The sequence below is a fragment of the Ranitomeya imitator genome, chromosome 1, assembly GCF_032444005.1.
Source record: "Ranitomeya imitator isolate aRanImi1 chromosome 1, aRanImi1.pri, whole genome shotgun sequence".
Taxonomy (NCBI): Eukaryota; Metazoa; Chordata; class Amphibia; order Anura; family Dendrobatidae; genus Ranitomeya; species Ranitomeya imitator.
Window position 1 is genome coordinate 1223011109 of NC_091282.1, and position 21212 is coordinate 1223032320.

General features: G+C 45.4%; 1 protein-coding gene across 1 annotated transcript; it reads right to left on the bottom strand.

Moving 5' to 3' along the window:
- Window positions 1-286: 286 nt before the first annotated feature.
- LOC138657226 (vomeronasal type-2 receptor 26-like) lies at window positions 287-1418 on the bottom strand. Its single transcript, XM_069744883.1, has one exon. The coding sequence runs from the start codon at window positions 1416-1418 to the stop codon at window positions 525-527; it is 894 nt and encodes a 297-aa protein (XP_069600984.1). The 3' UTR covers window positions 287-524.
- Window positions 1419-21212: the final 19794 nt, after the last annotated feature.

Here is a 21212-nt window from a genome sequence, read left to right on the forward strand (position 1 = left end):
TCAGGGTTGACAGCAGGACTATCTGTCATTACATCTCATAGGAGAAAGCATGTTCCGTTAACATTCTAGAGACATGTTCCTTCTTTTCCTGCACGCTCCCAGAGAAATGCTCTGGTGATGCCCATTTGTGCTCTTCATAAATTATAACCTATATTTCTAAACTCATATCTCCACAATAGAGATGAGAAATTATAAGATAAAAGCTGTGTTGTGTTCAGCTCTGCTGCCGCTATTCCATGTTGAGTCCAGTTTAACATGGAGAAACTGGAAAAAGATTCTCTTTGAGGAGGAAGCAGATAATTTACCAAAACCGCAGAGAAATTTCTACATTTCCCAAACTCTAATACAAATATGGGAAGTCCTGATAAATACATCAATTAATGGAGATAACGGGATAATACATTTTTATATGTTTATTTCATACACAGGTTGATAGAGAATCTTACATCTTACTGTAAAATGGTTTCTATGGGTCTAATGTACAGAATTAGTCACTATTATCAGTGGTTCCTAATATTGTGCAGTCATTCCTTTCTTTTTCTGAGCAGCTCCGTTTTATTATTCATTCCAGATTTAAACAAAATAATAAAACATTTAGGGAAAAACACACAACCTAAAAGTCCAGCACTGGAAGCCATCACTGCAAATATCTCCACAGCCACCATGTTCTTCCCTCTGGTGCTCAGATAAGCCGGGATCATGGAAATCCAGACACTGAGGAACACCAGCATGCTGAAGGTGATGTACTTGGCCTCATTGAAACTGTCCGGTAATGTCCTCACCATGAAAGCCAGAACAAAGCTCATAGCTGCCAGGAGCCCCAGATAACCCAACATGGAGTAGAACCAGATATCTGAGCCTTCATTACACTGAATAATGAGAATCCCAGGATAAGTCTCAGAGTCCAGATCTTGGAATGGGGGAGAAATAGACAACCACAAAACACAGATTACAACCTGAAGGAATGAACACAACAACACTATGGTATAGGGCAGTTTCACATTCAGCCATTTTCTCCAGGCGCTTCCAGGCTTGGTGGACTTAAAAGCAACACAAACCATGACAGTCTTGGCGAGAAGTGAAGAGACGGCTACTGAGAAGAAAAATCCAAAACTGGTTTCACGTAATCTACAAGTCACATCATTGGGACGACCAAGGAACAAAAACACAGAGAGAAAGCTGAGAAAGATGGAGACCAGGAGGAGGTAACTCAGGTTCCGGTTATTGGCTCTAACAATAGGAGTGTCCCGGTAGGAAATAAATATCCCAAATGTGAAGCCGGTCACAAGACATCCGAAGACCGAGATACAGGAAAATACAGAAGCCATTGTGTCATTCTGGTAAGAGATGAATTCCATCACTTTAGGCAGACACTGGTCTCTCTTCTCATTTGGCCATTCGTCATTTTGGCATTTCATGCAGATCTCGCTATCTGTAGGAAAATTTCATAGTGTGTTACTTTTATTGTGGGAACAATAACTGTTATTTAACTATTATCTTTCTATCTATGTACTGTATCTATCTATTATCTATTTTAGAAATAATGGAACAGCACACTTTCCAAATAGGTGGCTGATCTCCCGGCAAACAACCTGTATACTTGTCAAATATATAAAGACAAAAAATGGGGAGCAGCACTCCACAAATTACTTAAAGAGTAAGGTGGACTTTATTGGGTCCACATGGTGTGGTGACATTTTGGCTCCCAAGAGCCTTTATCATGCATAATAAATGATTTTGGGAACCAAAACATCGCCACACCATGTGCACCCAAGTCCACCTTATTCCTTAAATAATTTTTGGAGTGCTTCTTCCCATATTTTGGCTTTATCTATCTATCATCTATCTATCTATCTATAATAATAATTTTTATTTATATAGCGCCAACATATTCTGCAGCGCTTTACAAATTATAGAGGGGACTTGTACAGACAATAGACATTACAGCATAACAGAAATCACAGTTCACAACAGATACCAGGAGGAGTGAGGGCCCTGCTGCTCGCAAGCTACAGACTATGAGGAAAAGGGGAGACACGAGAGGTGGATGGTAACAATTTCTTTAGTTATTCGGACCGGCCATAGTGTAAGGCTCAGGTGTTCATGTAAAGCTGCATGAACCAGTTACCTGCCTAAGTATGTAGCAGTACAGACACAGAGGGCTATTAACTGCATAAAGTGAATGAGAACATGATGCGAGGAACCTGATAGTTTTTTTTTTTTTTTTTTTTTATAAATAGGCCACACAGGGATCGTTAGGTTAATGCATTGAGGCGGTAGGCCAGTCTGAACAAATGAGTTTTTAGGGTACGCTTAAAACTGTGGGGATTGGGGATTAATCGTATTAACCTAGGTAGTGCATTCCAAAGAATCGGCGCAGCACGTGTAAAGTCTTGGAGACGGGAGTGGGAGGTTCTGATTATTGAGGATGCTAACCTGAGGTCATTAGCGGAGCGGAGGGCACGGGTAGGGTGGTAGACTGAGACCAGGGAGGAGATGTAGGGTGGTGCTGAGCCATGGAGTGCTTTGTGGATGAGGGATCTATCTATCTATCTATTATCTATCTATTAACTATCTATTTGCCTATTATCTATCTGTCTAGTATCTATTATCCATTATTTATCTATCTATTATCTAATATCTATCATCTATTATCTATTTTCTATCTGTCTATTATATATTATATCTATTATCAATCTGTCTGTCTGTGAATCTGTCTATATCTATCTTTCCATCAATGTTAAATACAAATAAGTTTTATTGGATGGGCTAAATGCCCATCACATGTCATATCTCTCAGTATAATCAAGAAATACCACACTTTACTGCTACATGTTTGTGCATACAGGGTCGCCATCTCCTTTGGTAATTTTTTTTCTGGACAAAATGCGCAAACTTTTTTTTAGACCACACAACCCTTCACACCCTCAAAATAAGGTCATGGAATCACAAAGACATTGACATTAGTTTGTTCATTAAGATAAACATTTTTTGGCAGCAGCGATAAAACACAGATAACTTGTTACTACTTGAGTGCCCATCATCACTGCAGCCAAACACAAAGCTCAGTGATTTGTGCCATCTACTTTGTGCTGGACCCGAGGAAGATGAGCTCTGATTGTTATTTTACATGTGTAAAAGCATTTGGGGACAACTTTTCTTAAAGTAGATGTGACGACTAGTGTTATTATTATTATTATTATTATTTATTGTTATAGCGCCATTTATTCCATGGCGCTTTACATGTGAGGAGGGGTATACATAATGAAAACAAGTACAATAATCTTAAGCAATACAAGTCATAACTGGTACAGGAGGAATGAGGACCCTGCCCGCGAGGGCTCACAATCTACAAGTGTTGAGCGATACCTTCCGATATTCAGAAATATCGGTATCGGATTGGATCGGCCAATATCCAAAAAATATCGGATATCACCGATACCGATACCCGATATCAATGCAAGTCAATGGGACAAAAATATCAGAATTAAAATAAACCCTTTCTTTCCTTGTAGGTTAATTCTACATGAAGGAAAACAACTAAGAATAATGTAGGATGTATTGGGGGAGGTGGCGGAGACATTAAAGGCAATGAGGTTTAGCCCAATCAAATGGAATAGCAGAAATTATTTTTTTTTTTAAGACGTTCGGAGTTACAAAGATTTTGACTATGTTAAGATTTTTTATATTTTGTCAGATATTTATGTTCCACTACCTCCATGCTCTGCACCTTCTTTTTTACTCCTCCCACACTTTCTCCTTCATCATCCTCAGCAGCAGCATCTTTTACATCAACTTCTCCTTCACCTTATTCACCTTCTTCTTCACCTTCTTCCTATTATTCTTTTTTTTACATTCTTCATATTCTACTTCATCATCATATTCTTATTTGTGACAGGCATTCCTGTAGTGATCTATAAAAGTTTGAAGATTACACCTTCCGTTCTGCCTGTCACAAAAAGAGTTACAACAGGATTTGTCCACGATCAGTTTGGCATGCAGCAGCAGGTTTTTTCCAGGGGCACCACGAGGAGGAATGGACTCACCCCCATACACTGCTTAGTCTTCTTCTGCTTATAATTTAGATAATATCTTTTGCTCTGATTTTTAGTCTTATGCTTAACATTCTTCTGCTTTTTGTTCTGCAGCTTCTTATTCTTCGGCTTCTTGGTCTTCAGGGTCGTCGTCTCCAAGGTCGTTGTCTCCATGGTCATCGTCTCCAGGGTCATCGTCTTCTTCAGGGTGGTCTTCAGGGTCGTCATCTCCGGGGTCGTCGTCTGAAGGGTCATCATCTCAGAGAGGTCATCGTCTGAGGGGTCGTCGTCTGAGGGGTCATCGTCTGAGGGGTCGTCGTCTGAGGGGTTGTTATCTCCGGGGTCGTCGTCTCCGGGGTCGTCATCTTCTTCGGGGTGGTCTTCAGGGTCGTCGTTTTTAGGGTCGTCGTCAGGGAGATCCAGAGTGATTAGCAAAAACCATTTCCAAAAGCTTGAATTTGGAAATGTAGCAGAAGGTACAAGAAAGCTGAGGAACTGCTGAGAACCAGCTGACGGTACTGGAACCCGGATGGCTACCTGAAGGTACAAGAGCCAATGGAACAACCGAGGACCAGCTGACGGTACTGGAACCCGGGTACTAAGCAGGAGGTACCCGTGCCAGAAAGCACTACCAAGGACCACCAGACGTTGATGAAACTCAGATACCCAGAAGGAGGCACCTAAGCCAAAGGCTCTGCTCGGAACCAGCTGACGGTAATGGAACCAGGATGGAGAGCAGAAGGTACAAGAGCCAAGGACACTGCCGAGAACAAGCTGACGGTACTGGAAACCAGATGGTTAGCCGAAGGTACAAGAGCCAATGGAACTACCGAGGACCAGCTGACGGTACTGGAACTCGGTTACTAAGCAGGAGGTACCCGTGCAAGAAAGCACTACCAAGGAACACCAGACGTTGGTGGAGCTCGGATACCCAGAAGGATGTACCTAAGCCAAAGGCTCTACCTGGAACCAGCTGGCGGTACTGGAACCAGGAAGGGGAGCAGAAGGTACAGAGCAAAAGACACTGCCGAGAACCAGCTGACGGTACTGGAACCCGGATGGGTAGCAGAAGGTACAAGAGCGAATGGAACTACCTAAGACCAGCTGATGGTACTGGAACATGGTTACTAAGCAGGAGGTACCAGAAAGCACTACCAAGAACGACCAGACATTGGTGGAACTCAGATACCCAGAAGAAGGTACCTAAGCCAAAGGCTCTGCCTGGAACCAGCTGACGGTACTGGCACCGGGGGGACCTATTCAAGATTGTCTTCCAAAGAACCAGCAAATGGTGCTGGAACTCAGATATGTAGCAGAAGGTCCACATGAAAAATAAATTGCTAGGCTGAGAGCCTGCCGGAGTTACCAAAAACCCACAGTCCTACAGGGAGAGCTTGTCCTATTGGCACTATGGAACCAGCCTTGATTGCCAGTTCCCGCAGCCCACATAGGAAGCACCTAAACTGCAGGCACCATAGAGTTGGCTAATCCGACTGCAACCCGACAGGACAACGTATTGGAGGCAAAGTGACATTGACACTACCCGGAAACAGCTGGCGTGCTGGAACCAGGCTGGGCAGGAGGGAGTACCCATGCCAAAGACACTGCCGAGAACCAGCTGACGGTACTGGAACCCGGATGGGGAGCAGAAGGTACAAGAGCCAAAGACACTGCCGAGAACCAGCTGATGGTACTGGAACCCGGATGGGGAGCAGAAGGTACAAGAGCCAAAGACACTGCCGAGAACCAGCTGACGGTACTGGAACCCGGATGGGTAGCAAAAGGTACAAGAGCCAATGGAACTACTGAGGACCAGCTGACGGTACTGGAACCCGGTTACTAAGCAGGAGGTACCCGTGCCAGAAAGCACTTCCATGACCACCAGACGTTGGTGGAACTCGGATACCAAGAAGGAGGCACCTAAGCCAAAGGCTCTGCCTGGAACCAGCTGACGGTACTGGAACCAGGATGGGAGCAGAAGGAACAAGAGCAAAAGACACTGCTGAGAACCAGCTGACAGTACTGGAACCAGGATGGGGAGCAGAAGGTACAAGGGCCAAAGACACTGCCGAGAACCAGCTGATGGTACTGGAACCCGGATGGGTAACTGAAGGTAGAAGAGCCAATGGAACTACTGAGGACTAGCTGACGGTACTGGAACCCAGTTACTAAGCAGGAGGTACCCATGCCAGAAAGCACTACCAAGGACCACCAGAGGTTGGTGGAACTCGGATACCCAGAAGGAGGCACCTAAGCCAAAGGCTCTGCCTGGAACCAGCTGACGGTACTGGAACCAGGATGGGAAGCAGAAAGTACAAGGGCCAAAGACACTGTTGAGAACCAGCTGATGGTACTGGAACCCGGATGGGTAGCCGAAGGTACAAGAGCCAATGGAACTACCCTGGACCAGCTGACGGTACTGGAACCCAGTTACTAAGCAGGAGATACATGTGCCAGAAAGCACTACCCAGGACCACCAGACGTTGGTGGAACTCATATACCCAGAAGGAGATACCTAAGCCAAAGGCTCTGCCTGGAATCAGCTGATGGTACTGGAACTAGGATGGGGAGCAGAAGGTACAAGAGCAAAAGACACTGCCGAGAACCAGCTGACGGTACTGGAACCCAGATGGGTATCATAAGGTACAAGAGCCAATGGAACTACCGAGGACCAGCTGACGGTACTGGAACCTGGTTACTAAGCAGGAGGTACCCGTGCCAGAAAGCACTACCAAGGATCACCAGACGTTGGTGGAACTCGGATACCCAGAAGGAGGGACCTAAGCCAAAGGCTCTGCCTGGAACCAGCTACTGGAACCAGGGGGACCTATTCAAGATTGTCTTCCAAAGAACCAGCTAATAGTGCTGGAACTCAGATAGGCAGCAGAAGGTCCACATGAAAAAAAAATAGCTAGGCCCTGAGCCTGCCGGAGTTATCAAAAACCCACAGTCCTACAGGGAAAGCTTGTCCTATTGGCACTACGGAACCAGCCTTGATTGCCAGTTCCCGCAGCCCACATAGGAAGCACCTAAACTGCAGGCACCATAGAGTTGGCTAACCCGACAGGACAACGTATTGGAGGCAAAGTGACCTAGACACTTCCCGGAAACAGCTGGCGTGCTGGAACCAGGCTGGGCAGGAGGGAGTACCTGTGCCAAAGACACTTCTGAGCAGCAACTGGTGGTGTTGGAGCCCAGGATTTACAGGAGAAACAGAGTGTAGGCTGAGGCCTAACTGGAGCAAGTTGAAAGGGAACCTTTATCCCCCCAGGCGTTTGTAACTAAAAGAGCCACGTTGTGCAGAACTAATGCTGCACAAGGAAAAGGTGGCTCTTTTACTTATGCTCCTTGCACATGCTGAAGTTAACAATTATAAAATATGCCTCCTCATACCGTGAAACCGTCCGAGAGGCGGGACTTTCCTTTCAAATCAGACACCGCACAGCTGTCAATCATAGCCCCTTGGCGCCGTGCACAGCCTCCTGAGCGTTGTTTGAATCTGTCACAGAGCCTGCGCTGTTATGTTATCCTTTGGCCATGCGCAGTTAACGCTGCCCGTCTTCTGACTTCATTTGATGTCAGGCTGACTGCGCCTGTGCGGCCGCGCTGCCCGAGATCCAGCCTCGCAGTGTTTTCTGATTTATTTACACTGCGGGGCTGGGATTCATGGGCATGAGTGGTGCATATCTTCGCCTCTCACTCATCTCCTTCCGCCTTCTTCAGACTGTGCGGCGTCAGCTGATCCCTAAGCACATGCCACGGCGATTAGTGATCAGCTGACACTGCGCAGTCTGAAGAAGGCAGAGGGAGATGAGTGAGAGGTGAAGATATGCACTGTGCATGCCCAGGAATCCCAGCCCCGCAGCGTGAATAAATCAGAAGACACTGTGGGGCGTGATCTCGGGCAGCACGGCCGCACAGGCGCAGTCAGCCTGACATCAAATGATGTCAGAAGACGGGCAGCGCTAACTGCGAATGGCCAAGGGATAACATAACAGCGCAGGCTCCGGGACAGATTCAAACAATGCTCAGGAGGTGGCACATGGCACCAAGGGGGTATGAATGACAGCTGTGCCGCATCTGATTAGGAAGGAAAGTCCCGAATCCGGGACTTTCACGGTATGAGGGGACACATTTTATAAGTGTTTAGTTCAGCGTGTACAAGGAGCATAACTAAGAGCCACCTTTTCCTTGTGCAACATTAGTGCTGCAGAAGTGGCTCTTTTAGTTACAAAGGCCTGGGGGGGGACAGGTTCCCTTCAATTTCTGTAGTAGTGTGAGTGTGGAGGGAGCAGGAGAAATTGCTGGATACACAGCAGGGGATCAGCTGACATTACTGAACCCCAATAACACGGCAGCAAGTGTTGACTGTGCAGACAGCACTTCCGAGCAGCAACTGGCGGTGTTGGAGCCCAGGGATTACAGGAGAAACAGAGTGCAGACCGAGGCCTAATTGGAGCAAGTTTCAAATCTGTAGTTGTGTGAGTGTGGAGGAAGCAGGAGAAATTGCCGCACACACAGCAGGTGAGCAGCTGGCGTTACTGAACCCCAATAACACTGGAGCAGGTTTTGAATGTGCAGACAGCACTTCCGGGCAGCAACTGACGGTGTTGGAGCCCAGGGTCAATGCTAGAAACTGATGGCAGAAATTGCCGCATACACAGCAGGGGAGCAGCTGGCGTTAATGAACCCCAATAACAGAGGAGCAACTGTTGACTGTGCAGACAGCACTTCCGGGCAGCAACTGGCGGTGTTGGAGCCCAGGGACAATGCTAGAAACTGATGGCAGAAATTACCGCACACACAGCAGGGAGCAGCTGGCGTTACTGAACCCCACTAACACAGGAGCTAGTGTTTTTCTCTGTGCAGATGGCACTTCCGAGCAGCAACTGGCGGTGTTGGAGCCCAGGGTCAATCAGGGTGTAGGCCGAAGCCTAATTGGAGCAAGTTTAATATCTGAAGTAGTGTGAGTGTGGAGGTAGAAGGAGCAATTGCCGGATACACAGCAGGGGATCAGCTGACATTACTGAACCCCTATAACAGAGGAGCAACTGTTGACTGTACAGACAGCACTTCCAAGCAGCAACTGGTGGTGTTGGAGCCCATGGAATGCAGGAGAAGCAGAGTGGAGGCATTGCCAGATACACAGCAGGGGATCAGCTGATGTTACTGAAACGCAATAACACGGCAGCAAGTGTTGACTGTGCAGACGGCACTTCCGAGCAGCAACTGGCGGTGTTGAATCCCAGGGAAGGCAGGAGAAGCAGAGTGGAATCATTGCTGCACACACAGCAGGGGATCAGCTGACGTTACTGAACCCCTATAAGAGAAGAGCAACTGTTGACTGTGCAGACGGCACTTCCGAGCAGCAACTGTCGGTGTTGGAGCCCAGGGAGAGCAGGAGAAGCAGAGTGGAGGCTGAGGCCTAATTGTCCTGGAGATTCACTGGCACAAACCAGCCGTCGCTCTCCTGCTTGATGGCATTCCAGAGCTCCTGCGCTGTGTGGCTTCGATTCCCCAAAGAAATTAATTTCAATACGGCCTGCGGACGTTTGGCCATGGCTGTGCTCATATCGGTCATAACAGGTATGCGTTCATGGGTCCATGTGGAGGTGGACTGTGACGGCTCCTGCAACGCTGATTCAGAGGAACTGGAGTATGAGAAGGAGTCAATGTGTACAGACTGGATTCCTGCAATACTTGGAGTTGGCAGAACATGTACAGCACCACTCTCAAGATCTGTACCCGACTCCACAACATTTACCCAATGGGCAGTGAGGGAAAGGTATCGTCCCTATCCATGGTGACTGGTCCACACATCGGTGGTGAGGTGGACCTTGCTACTGACAGCGTTTAGTAGCGCATGTTTAAGGTTTCCCTCCACATGCTTGCCTGCTGAAATAAAAGCGGCTGGTCATGTTGTATTGTGGGACTGCCAATGCCATCAAGTTACGGAAGGTGTCAGTCTCCACCAGCCTGAATGACAGCATTTCAAGTGACAGTAGTCTTGCAATGCCAGCATTCAGAGCCTGTGTTTGGGGTTGGTTTGCCGAGAATGGCTGCCTTTTCTCCCATGCCTGTGCTACCGATGGCTGTAGACTGGGTTGGGAATGTGAGCATGACAGGGAATGTGGTGCTGTGGGTGGAATTACACTGGGTCTCTGTACAACAGTACCAGAGGTTTTGCATGGTGATCCCGTGAGGAAGCCGAACCAACAGTGTGTGAGCTGGAGGAAGAGGCTACAACATGAGCTGAAGAGGTGGGAGGTGGCGCTGTAGGTTGGCCTAGGTCTTCAGTGTGTTTTTGTAACTCCACCACGTGCTTGGTCCGCACATGTTTCCACATATTTGTGGTATTGAGGTTGCTGACACTTTTCCCTCTTTTTACTTTCTGATTACACAGCTTGCATGTGACAAAGCAAATGTCATCTGCAACTGTGTCAGAAAAGAACCAGGCACTGCAAGTCTTGGGAGCGCCCATTTTGGCTTTTGGAAGAGGCATGCTCCTAATGGGTGCCGAAGTGGTGGCTACAGGCAACGCAGTCTTCCCCCTCTCTCTCCCTCCTTTTTGGGCCGTTCGGGAAATCTCTTCCTCAGAGCTGCTCCCACCAACTTCCTGTACCTCACGACATAATGGGTCAAGGACCTCATCATCTACACTCCCCTCTTCCAACAACTGCTTCTCCTGGGTAGTCTCGGCAGCACAGTACACACCAGAAAGTGGCACCTGAGTCTCATCATCAAATGTGTACTGAGGTGTGCTGACCGGAGACACTGGCTCACCCGCCTCTTCAGATTCAGAGAGACAAAGCAGTTCGGCATCACTGCGTACTGCCTCTTCTTCAATTTCTCGAATGCTGCTTGGTTGGCCCCCTCTTTCCAAGCCAAGAGATTCAGAGAACAGAAGTAGAGATGGCTCCTGTGCAGGGCTCTCTGACTGACTGACTGACTGCCTGGGAAATTTGGCAGGTAGTGAAGAGACAGATGGGTGCACATCAGTGCTCTGTGCCTGAGAGGATGTGGCACTAATTGAAGTTGATGTGTTAGCTGCCATCCATCCGACAACAGCTTCAATTTGTTCGTCCCGCAGCAGTGATGTACGGCGAGCTCCTACAAAGCTGTGCATGAAGGACTGTTCCCTGCTAAAACTGGGGGATGATGACGAGTCACCGATGCCCGCAGCAGGCACAGAATCACCACATCCTCTCCCTGCAGAAACTCCACGCCCACGACCATATGTGTTACTCCCTGCCATCTTCATCTTGGTAGACTGATAAAGATAGGCAGAAAAGTACTTATTCCTGAACAACTGCTAACAGGTATAAGAAACACTAATTTTATAAAGTGTAGACTACACTTTAATATGAACTAATGTGGCCTACACAACTGTAAAGTGGAGTGTTTGGTGAACTTTATTAACTTTTTTTTTTTTTTTCGCAGAACAGAGTATAGCGTGAGCTGAACTCACACAGAGACCTTGCAGACTGCCGTGAACGGCGCTGCAAGATCAAAAAAAGCTCCTCTATGTACTCCTATATAGTGTTTTTCCACAATCTAGCAGGATACGGACGGAAATCCACTACTAGGATAAATCTGAAAAAATGTGCAGCAGGCAGCATTAATTGAAAGAAAGGACAATGAAACATTATGAGGCCGTGACGCATGCTGAGCTGACTACAACCAGCTGTGGCTGCAGAACAGTCTACAGCGTGAGCTGCATTCACACACAGACCTTGCAGACAGCCGTGGACAGCCCTGCAAGGTCAAAAAATGCTTCTCTACGTAATCCTATATAGTGTTTTTCCACAATCTAGCAGGATATGGATGGAAACCCACTAATAGGATAAATCTGAAAAAATGTGCAGCAAGCTGCACTAATTGAAAAAAGAACTAAGGAACAGTATGAGGCAGTAACACACACTGAGCTGTCTACAACCAGCTGTGGCTGCAGAACAGACTACAGAGTGAGCTGCACTCACATACAGACACCTTGCCGACAGCCATGAACAGCGCTGCAAGGCAAAAACAAGGTTCTCACACAGCGGTTGCTAAATTAGCCTGGGTAAAGCACAATGAAGCAAATCGCTATCTCAAACTATCCCTCAGTCAGAACACAGCATCCTGTCCCTAACTGAATTCACAGCAGAGTGAACCCAAAATGGCGGCAGTGGCTTTTATAGTGCATCATGACATCATTTCAGCAGCCAATCATAGCCATGCCCTTACTTACATGCCTAACATGCATAACAGGATGTGCCCACACTTCTTAGGATTCCTCATTGGCTGAATTAAATCAACCTGGCTCATTGAATTATGGGAACTTCCGATTCCGGTATCTGATATTGAGAAAGTATCAGAACTCAGTATCGGAATTCCGATACCACGAATATCGACCGATACCCAATATTTGCAGTATTAGAATGCATCCCACTTAATGTCCAAACTTCTTTCTCATGGGCAGAATACTACTCAGATAACACAGGGTGAGGGTAAAACAGTGTGGCAATAGTTTATTGGACCAACAGACAATAACATATAAAACTGTCCCAGTAAATATTCAAGATGATGCAAATTACAGTCTCACTCTTCAATGGCACACTGGAATTCGAGCTGCTGCGACTTTTGGGTCTTTCAGAGCCAGCTATACCCATCAGTGGCAACCCGCATTTATCGGGCACCAAGCTTAAAAAGCTGACAGTCTTTTGAGGTCTGTGGCCAGGTGACCCGATTGTCCCAACCTGGAATATCCTTTAAGAGAATTGAATATGGAGGGCACCACTAAACAATATTAGAGTTAGGGGTTCTGCAATAGCATGCTAATACGCAATGTATAGAGAAGAAGAGAAAAGCTGCATGCTCACAGAATTAAGCGATGACTAGTGATGAGCGAGTACTAAAATGCTTGGTTGCTTGAGTCGAGCAGATTGGGATACTTGGGTACTCAACTCAAGCAATGAGCCCAATGTAAGTCTATGGGAAACAGAAGTATTTTTACTGCTATCCCCCTCGGGGGTCCTTTTATGGTCTAAAAACATCTGAAAATGATGAAAACACTGCTCAAATGACACAGGGACATCATGGGGATCACCCCTGGAAGCATTTTTGACTTCTAGGTCACAGCTGTGAGCAATCTTGTCAGAGTTTCACTCCATTTTTACAGGTGCACCAAAAAACATACGAAAACAAAACCAAAATGGATTTTGCTGAGAAATATGTTAAGGCACATCCTTACAAGGGTAAGCACTTGTATAGAAGTCAAAATAATTAACCCCAGACCGAAATGTTCCTCCACCACTTGGGCTATGTTCACACGCAGTGTTTTTGATGTATTTTCAACTGTAACATTGCTTTTAACCAATACAAATGCATTCACTGGGAAATGTCATTGTAACATTTAACCCCCCTAGCTGGCCATGTGGTGTGTGACACATAAGCAGACCCATCTTGTTTCATTTATGAAGGAGGTACTCTTAAAGTCACAAAGCCTATTTTTAGAGGGGCATCAGGGGGCATTAATATTCTTAAAGGGCCATTATTAAACAGTGGGTCTCCCATGCTGTTATTGCCTATGCAGTGAGTGGCTGGGCTGCCAAGAATTACAACGCACCCCAATGCCCCTTTCACGAGAGGTACAGGTGGGCTTTCTGAAAAAATGTTCCATTGAATGCAAGGCCTGCCCTGCTACCATGTCATATACACCCCAATAAGCCTTTGAACCCCGATACTGGATGGCCACAGGAAAACCCACTTCACAATCTTCAGTTGGTTCTGCCATACAGGTTCCTTATGCCTTGAATGTAAGGGCCGCCTTGACCTAAATTTGCAGGCATCCCAATCCCCCCTTGGAAGAAACATGGAGGAGGGCCTCCATGGGCATCACCCTAGCTCAAAACAGTAAACACTATTTTGTCATGATTTTTTTTTTTTTAATTTACCCCCCCATGGAGAAATGTTGGTCAGCCAATACACTTAGTGTATGGACATTACAAGTCTAGGAGACCCCCTCCTTGGTAATGGGACAGTTTTTTTATGAGCCCCTCCTCCATGTTTCTTCCAAGGAGGCATTGGGGTGCATGCAAATTTGGGTAAAGGCGACCCTTGCAGTCAATGCATAAGGAACCTGTATGGCAGGACCAACTGAAGAATGTGAAGTGGGTTTTCCTGTGGCCATCCAGTACCTGGGCTCAAAGGCTTATTGGGGTGCATATGACTTGGTAGCAGGGCAGGCCTTTCATTCAATGCCACATTTTTTCAGGGGCCCTCCTGTACCTCTCGTGAAAGGGGTATTGGGGTGTGTTGTAATTCTTGGCAGCCCAGCCACTGACTACACAGGCAATAACAGCATAGGAGACCCAATGTTTAATAATGGCCCTTTAAGAATATAAATACTGCCTGCTGCCCCTCTAAAAATAGGCTGTGTGACTTTAAGAGTGAGTCCCTGCTTCAGAAAAGAAGCAAGATGTGTCACACACCACATGGCCTCCTAGGGTTGATAAATGTTACAATGACATTTCCCAGTGAATGTATTTGTTGAAAGCAATGTTAAAGTTGAAAAACGCATCAAAAACGCTGCGTGTGAACATAGCCCAAGTGGTGGAGGAACATTTTGGTCTGGGGTAAATTATTTTGCCTTATATACAAGTCATTACCTTGGAAAGGATGTGCCTTAATATATTTCCCAGCAAAATCCATTTTGGTTTTGTTTTTGAATTTTTTTGGGTGCACCTGTAAAAATGGCGTGAAACTCTGACAACATTGTTCACAGCTGAGACCTAGGAGTCAGAAATGCTTCCAGGGGCGATCCCCATGATGTTCCTGAGTCATTTGTGCACAAATGACATTTGACATAACAGACTGTATAAAGTATTTTATTTGTTTTTTGTGAATTTTGGAAAAAAAATTGTAGAACAAGGCTAGCAGACAGACCTATGATACGTATATTATTATTATTATTATTATACCTGCTAAGCTATGATTTTTCCACACAAATAGACCAGGCCTCAGCCTGACATAACAGACTGTATTTTTTTTTTTTTTTGGTGATTTTTGGAAAAAAAATACATGAGTTGAACAAGGCTAGCAGACAGAACTATGGTAATAATGCTAAGCTACGGTTTTTCCACCACAGGTACACCAGGCCTCAGCCTGACATAACTGACTGTATAAAGTATTTTTTTAGTTTTTTGTGAATTTTGGAAAAATTGTAGAACAGTGACCACTGCAGACAGTGCTGGGTGGTGACCACTGCAGACAGTGCTGGGTGGTGACCACTGCAGACAGTGCTGGCAGGTGGCATTGAGCAGTGACCGCTGCAGACAAGTGTTGGGCAGTAATCGCTGCAGACAGTGCTGGTACTGAAATCCTGCATGTCACGATTCACACCGTGACCGTCACCCCTACGTCACGGATCGGGGTGACTTTAGGCCAACAGTCGGCTATCACATGTGTAGGGGGGCTTATTTTAGTTATCCCTCCACTGCTAACAATGTGATGAAAACACACACAAGGCTATTGGCCTCTTAGTTTACAGCAGGGGCTTATTGTAGGTATCCCACTGCTCTTCCATATAACACGAACGGCAGGGATTTATGTATATCCCGCTTTACAATTCCACTTGAAAACTTGCAGCTCTCTGGCGCCCCCCTTACCCTCAAGTCAGACTAAGTACTGCACCTAGGGTAATTAGTCGCCAGAAAGGCTGCCTGCTATGTACTGGCTATTGGGCACCCTGCACCAAGGCGATATAACTACTCTCACTCAGGCAGGAACAATAATTATCAACGCCGCCATGGCTACAACGACTCCCAAAGGCACAGCACACGGTATGCTGCCACCAGCTTCGATTAAACGGGTCTGAAGCTAACCCAACACAGTAGCGTAATTCCCTTCAGAAGACTTAGGGTTAGTGTTGAGCGATACCGTCCGATACTTGAAAGTATCGGTATCGGATAGTATCGGCCGATACCCGAAAAATATCGGATATCGCCGATACCGATATCCGATACCAATACAAGTCAATAGGACATCAAGTATCGGAATGTATCCTCATGGATCCCAGGGTCTGAAGGAGAGGAAACTCTCCTTCAGGCCCTGGGATCTATATTAAAGTGTAAAATAAAGAATTAAAATAAAAAATATTGTTATATTCACCTCTCCGGCGGCCCCTGGACATCAGCGGGAGGATCCGGCGTCCGGCACGGCTTCTTTCTTCAAAATGCGCGCCTTCAGGACCTGTGGAATGACGTCCCGGCTTCTGATTGGTCGCGTGCCGCCCATGTGACCGCCACGCGACCAATCAGAAGCCGCGACGTCATTCCTCAGGTCCTAAAAGGCGCTCATTCTAGGACTTTAGCTGAGGAATGACGTCGCGGCTTCTGATTGGTCGCGTGGCGGTCACATGGGCGGCACGCGACCAATCAGAAGCCGGGACGTCATACCACAGGTCCTGAAGGCGCACATTTTGAAGAAAGAAGCCGTGCCGGACGCCGGATCCTCCCGCTGATGTCCAGGGGCCGCCGGAGAGGTGAATATAACAATATTTTTTATTTTAATTCTTTATTTTACACTTCCGATACCGATACCCGATATCACAAAAATATCGGATCTCGGTATCGGAATTCCGATACCGCAAGTATCGGCCGATACCCGATACTTGCGGTATCGGAATGCTCAACACTACTTAGGGTACGTTTTAGAGCAGGAAGAACGAAAACTAGTAATTTATATATTTTACTCCGAAATATTAGGTAGTGTTTTATCAAAATATTACAAGGATGCTACAAAAGAGACAATTAAAAATATGTACAAGTTAATTATAAATTAACAGGATTAAATGAGAAAAGGTAAAACTCACATGTTCTCAGTTCATTTCAGGCCAAACCATGCTGGTAGACGGAACCCCAAATGTCCCAGTGCATCAGGAGGTCTGGATAGGAACAGCTCCTCAGATAAAACTCACTGCTGGGTGCCTGGTAGAAAACTTATAAACTGCAGCCCTGTGACCTCACTAACAGGGCTGGTTTCCCCAGCCCCTCTCCTCTCCTCAGCCTTACCAAATGTAACACAAATTTGTATATTGCTCGTATCTCCGCTCCAGAACATGTCAGAATCCCAGCACACCCCTCATTCTTCTTATTTTACAATTGGCTTTCTATTGGTACCAAGTTCGGGCTAGAAGGGACACAGAGTTCTGGAGAAATCCGTACTTTTTTACCTGTTGGAATTAGAGGCTCTTGCCTACAGTGGCTGATAGATACACCGATGGAGATTCGCAAAATGGACTTATTATTTTCCTAGCCACAATCGTTGGCCCAATATATTACTATAACAGGACAAAGAACCGCATGTCTTGAGAGGGATATCAGACCAGTTCTAGCTGGCACAACTGTTTATTGCAACTACAGCAGTCGTATAAATTCTTTAGGTGGGAAGGAATGAATAAGTTGCCCAGAATCAGGAATTTGCAGCTAGAAGCAATAAAAACCTCTTCTACACACAGCAGAAACACACAGAGAAGGGTTTTTTTAGCCCGCAGCATGGGTCTATCAGGCAAAGCTACAAAATCATATTACATTTCATACAATATCATGACACTGCACACGAATCCTGCTCTGCAGTGTGTGAATGTGGTCAATGAGGAGTCCATCTTCTATAAGAAGGTGCTGGACATCGGTTACACCCCTCAGACTGTACATACCGGTTATATTGGAGATCTCGCCTTCTGAACACGGGATGCAGTCATAGCAGCAGGTGTGAATTGTCGGTTTCACCTTTTTCCAGCTTCCAGGTGAGCAGTGATCTGAGCAGCGGGATACTGGGACCTGAGAAACAGAGGAGAACTTTACCGGAGAGACAAAGACTGAATGCTGATAAATGACACAAGTGATGGAGCCGGAGGGTGGACGGACCGCATGACAATCTAGTGGGTGGGATTGAAGGGGTTAACTGGTGTGACAATCAGGATGGGAGGGCTTTTTGGTGATGTACGGTTATATAAGGGATAGGGGAGGGTTCCTGCCTTCTCTTGCATCCTAGATCCAACTGCCCACCCACTATCCGTTTTTTTTTTGTTTCCTGTTTTTATAAAAAAAAAATTAAAAAAGCCTTTTTCCTGTCGCATCGGCGCGGTGATAGGTCCGGGTTAGAGGCTGGTCCACTGGTGATGGCATTAGGTGGGAAGGCACTGGTAGGGTGTGGTGGCTTCCGTGAGAGGCCAAGGTAAGTTGGGGGCGTAAGTCCTGTGAAGTTAGGGGTACTAATTCAGAGTTATTAATACCTCCTGCTCTGGGCTGGTGCGTGCGACCGGGGAGGATGAGGAAGGTTGTGGGTTATGCCTCTTCACCAGACCTATCAGCAGGTTAATGTTATAAAAAATACCAAAAAAGGGGCATAAATCATGCAAGCTCAAACATAAATGTGGATAGAGAAACCAAAAGAGAATGGACATCGAGCAATAATAGTAATAGTAAAATATCACAATTTTATTAGCAAATAATTAAAACCAAAAGTATATATATATATAGACGTATCAGACACACAATTAAAAGTGAAAGGCGACATCCAAGTGCCACGTCAGAGCAGGAGGTATAAAGGATATCGCACCACTGTATGAATATATAAGAACTAGTACATTCAATAAATACCATATAATCCTATATAATGGCTAATTGATCAAATAGGATCCTAATTTATCATAATGCGTATATGTGCAAAACGTAGCATAGATTCAATGATTATCAGTATTACAGCAGTACTGGGACTGATACAATAAACTGCTTAGTGCTTCAATACCGCTTAAATACAAACTGCTATATAAGATCAGTGCCAAAAAGAATGTTTTTAACTCACTGTAAGGTGAGAAATAGAGGACCAAAGCATCAGTGTGCAGGATACCACAATATATGTAGAGGTATGGGGGTATAAGTACCAAATAACCAGAGAGACTCCCCAATTACATGTACTGATGCATCAACGCAAGCAAAAGTGGCAAAAAAGTTTTTGCATGGGAGAAAGGTTACTGAAACCAACCTGCTGCTGTAGACGTGGGTGGGAGAGGACCCAACGCGTGGTTCGCTTAATGCTTCTTCGGGGGGTGTGATGATGTTCGGGGTGCCAGGGTTGTGGGCGCCCCAAGTGGGTGGCAATGTTTAATAAAAGGCTGCTGCCGCCAAGGATATTAGTTATACTGGTGGGAAATTGACGGTTACATTTGACACAATCAATAATCCCACTTTAACTTGTCATCAGTAGAGACAAATGAATTGATCGCCAGAAATTAAAATTGTGATGGATTTTAAGAAATTTGCAGGTACCAGCCAGTGCAAACAAGTTGTGATTTGATTCATTCAGCCCCCCCAAAAAATGCTGCCTACATTTTACACATTGTACAAGATTACATTAGTCACAGAAGGCTCAAAAGACTTCAGGTGCAAACGTACAGTTACCTCATCACATGGTACAAATCAGCCAATCAGGACAGACTGTCACAGGCCTTATAAAAGCTAAGACAGGGAATGCAGCAAACATTTTAGAATGATTTAGAATAGTGCGAGGACAGCAATACGCACACCTCTGCAACAGAGGTCAGAATAGAGAGCTCTAAACTATTAGACTAACACTCCAGGCAGTAACATGTTGTGCAATTGGAGCTCTGAAGGCAAGGAGCGTAGCATTCTGTAAAGAAAACAGAAATTCAAATGATAGCAGGGAAAGATATGAGAGGAGCCAGCAGAAGCAGTGTCATACTCGATGTGCTGGTGTCTCTCCTGCTACATTTACTTCACTATTACACAGAGTTTTGTTTATCCTTACTGTACTAGAAAGCGGATGCAAGTCATAACAATAAAATCTGTAATATGTCAGTCAGAACAGGTTTGCTTGCTAGAATTTCACATCTGAACGCGTCACAGCATGAATACTGTGCAATATTATAAGAGCTGGATTTTTATTATTTAGAAATATTTGAAGATGTAATGGAATTTTGTTAAAAAAGTAGAAAAAATGCTGATGAGTCTGATGACTAAACACATTTAACTGCACGTGTCTATTTTTTCACACATTGTTTTACTAGTCCAATTTGACAACCATAAGAGCCGCACCTTGGCTGCTGCCACATTGTCTTTTTACCTAACTAGCAGAACTTAAGACACCAATGTTAGGCAGGCACCACCGCCAGGGATCACCTATAGCATGCTACAAGGAAACACAACAGGAAAACAAAGGAAAAGGGTAGCATGCATTTCAAAGGGATCACCACAAAAATTATCAAAAAGTAATACAAATTTTATTTAGTCACACTTTTAACACTGCAAAAAACAATTAAAAACAATTAAAATTGCAAAACACAGCAAATGTAGAAACAATGACCTGAAATAAGGTCATACCACAGTGCCACCCTAAATACAAGCAGATAAGGCACATATTGTCATTAATCCACAAGTGACTATAAATAACCATAACATATTGGTCTAACACAACAGAGATCTATATGGAGAAGCCAAATATCAGGGGTCAAAGGTGCAATATTTACCCATATGGAGATCCCCTATGGCTTAAAGTGCCAGACAATGTAGCACCCTATACAACCTGAAGCTGTAAGCAAGGCTTCCAAAGAAGAGTCCCTGTGAGGCACATCAGAGCAATTAAAGGTGGTGGTATAGAAGGGTGGTACTGGGCACAAATGCCCAACGCGTATCGCCAGTGATACTGGCTTCCTCAAGGGTAACTAGCAGAACTTATTACGTCTGTAGTACGCAAAGGTCATATAATAGAGATTGAAAAGATTATGAAAATGTAATATCATGTTGTACAAAATCTATGATACAAGAATTCATGACAATGGCAATGGACGGGGCAGTGTAGAAGTAGATCTCATATCATAGAATCATAGAATGGTAGAGTTGGAGGGATCTCCTGGATCATCTGGTCCAACCCCTGCTCAAAGCAGGAGTCACAAAATCATCCCAGACCGATGTCTGTCCGGCCTCTGTGTGAAGACTTCCATTGAAGGAGAACTCACCACCTCTCGTGGCCGCCTGTTCCACTCATTGATCACTGCCATTGTCAAAAAATTTTTTTTTAATATGAATCTCCTCCCATTCAGTTTCATCCCTTTGCTTCTAGTCTTTGCTTGTGCAAATGAGAATAAATATGATCCCTCTACAATGTGGCAGCCATTGA

Excerpts from the sequence above, each read along its gene's own strand:
- LOC138657226 (XM_069744883.1), bottom strand. The coding sequence starts at position 1,418 with ATGAAATGCCAAAATGACGAATGGCCAAATGAGAAGAGAGACCAGTGT.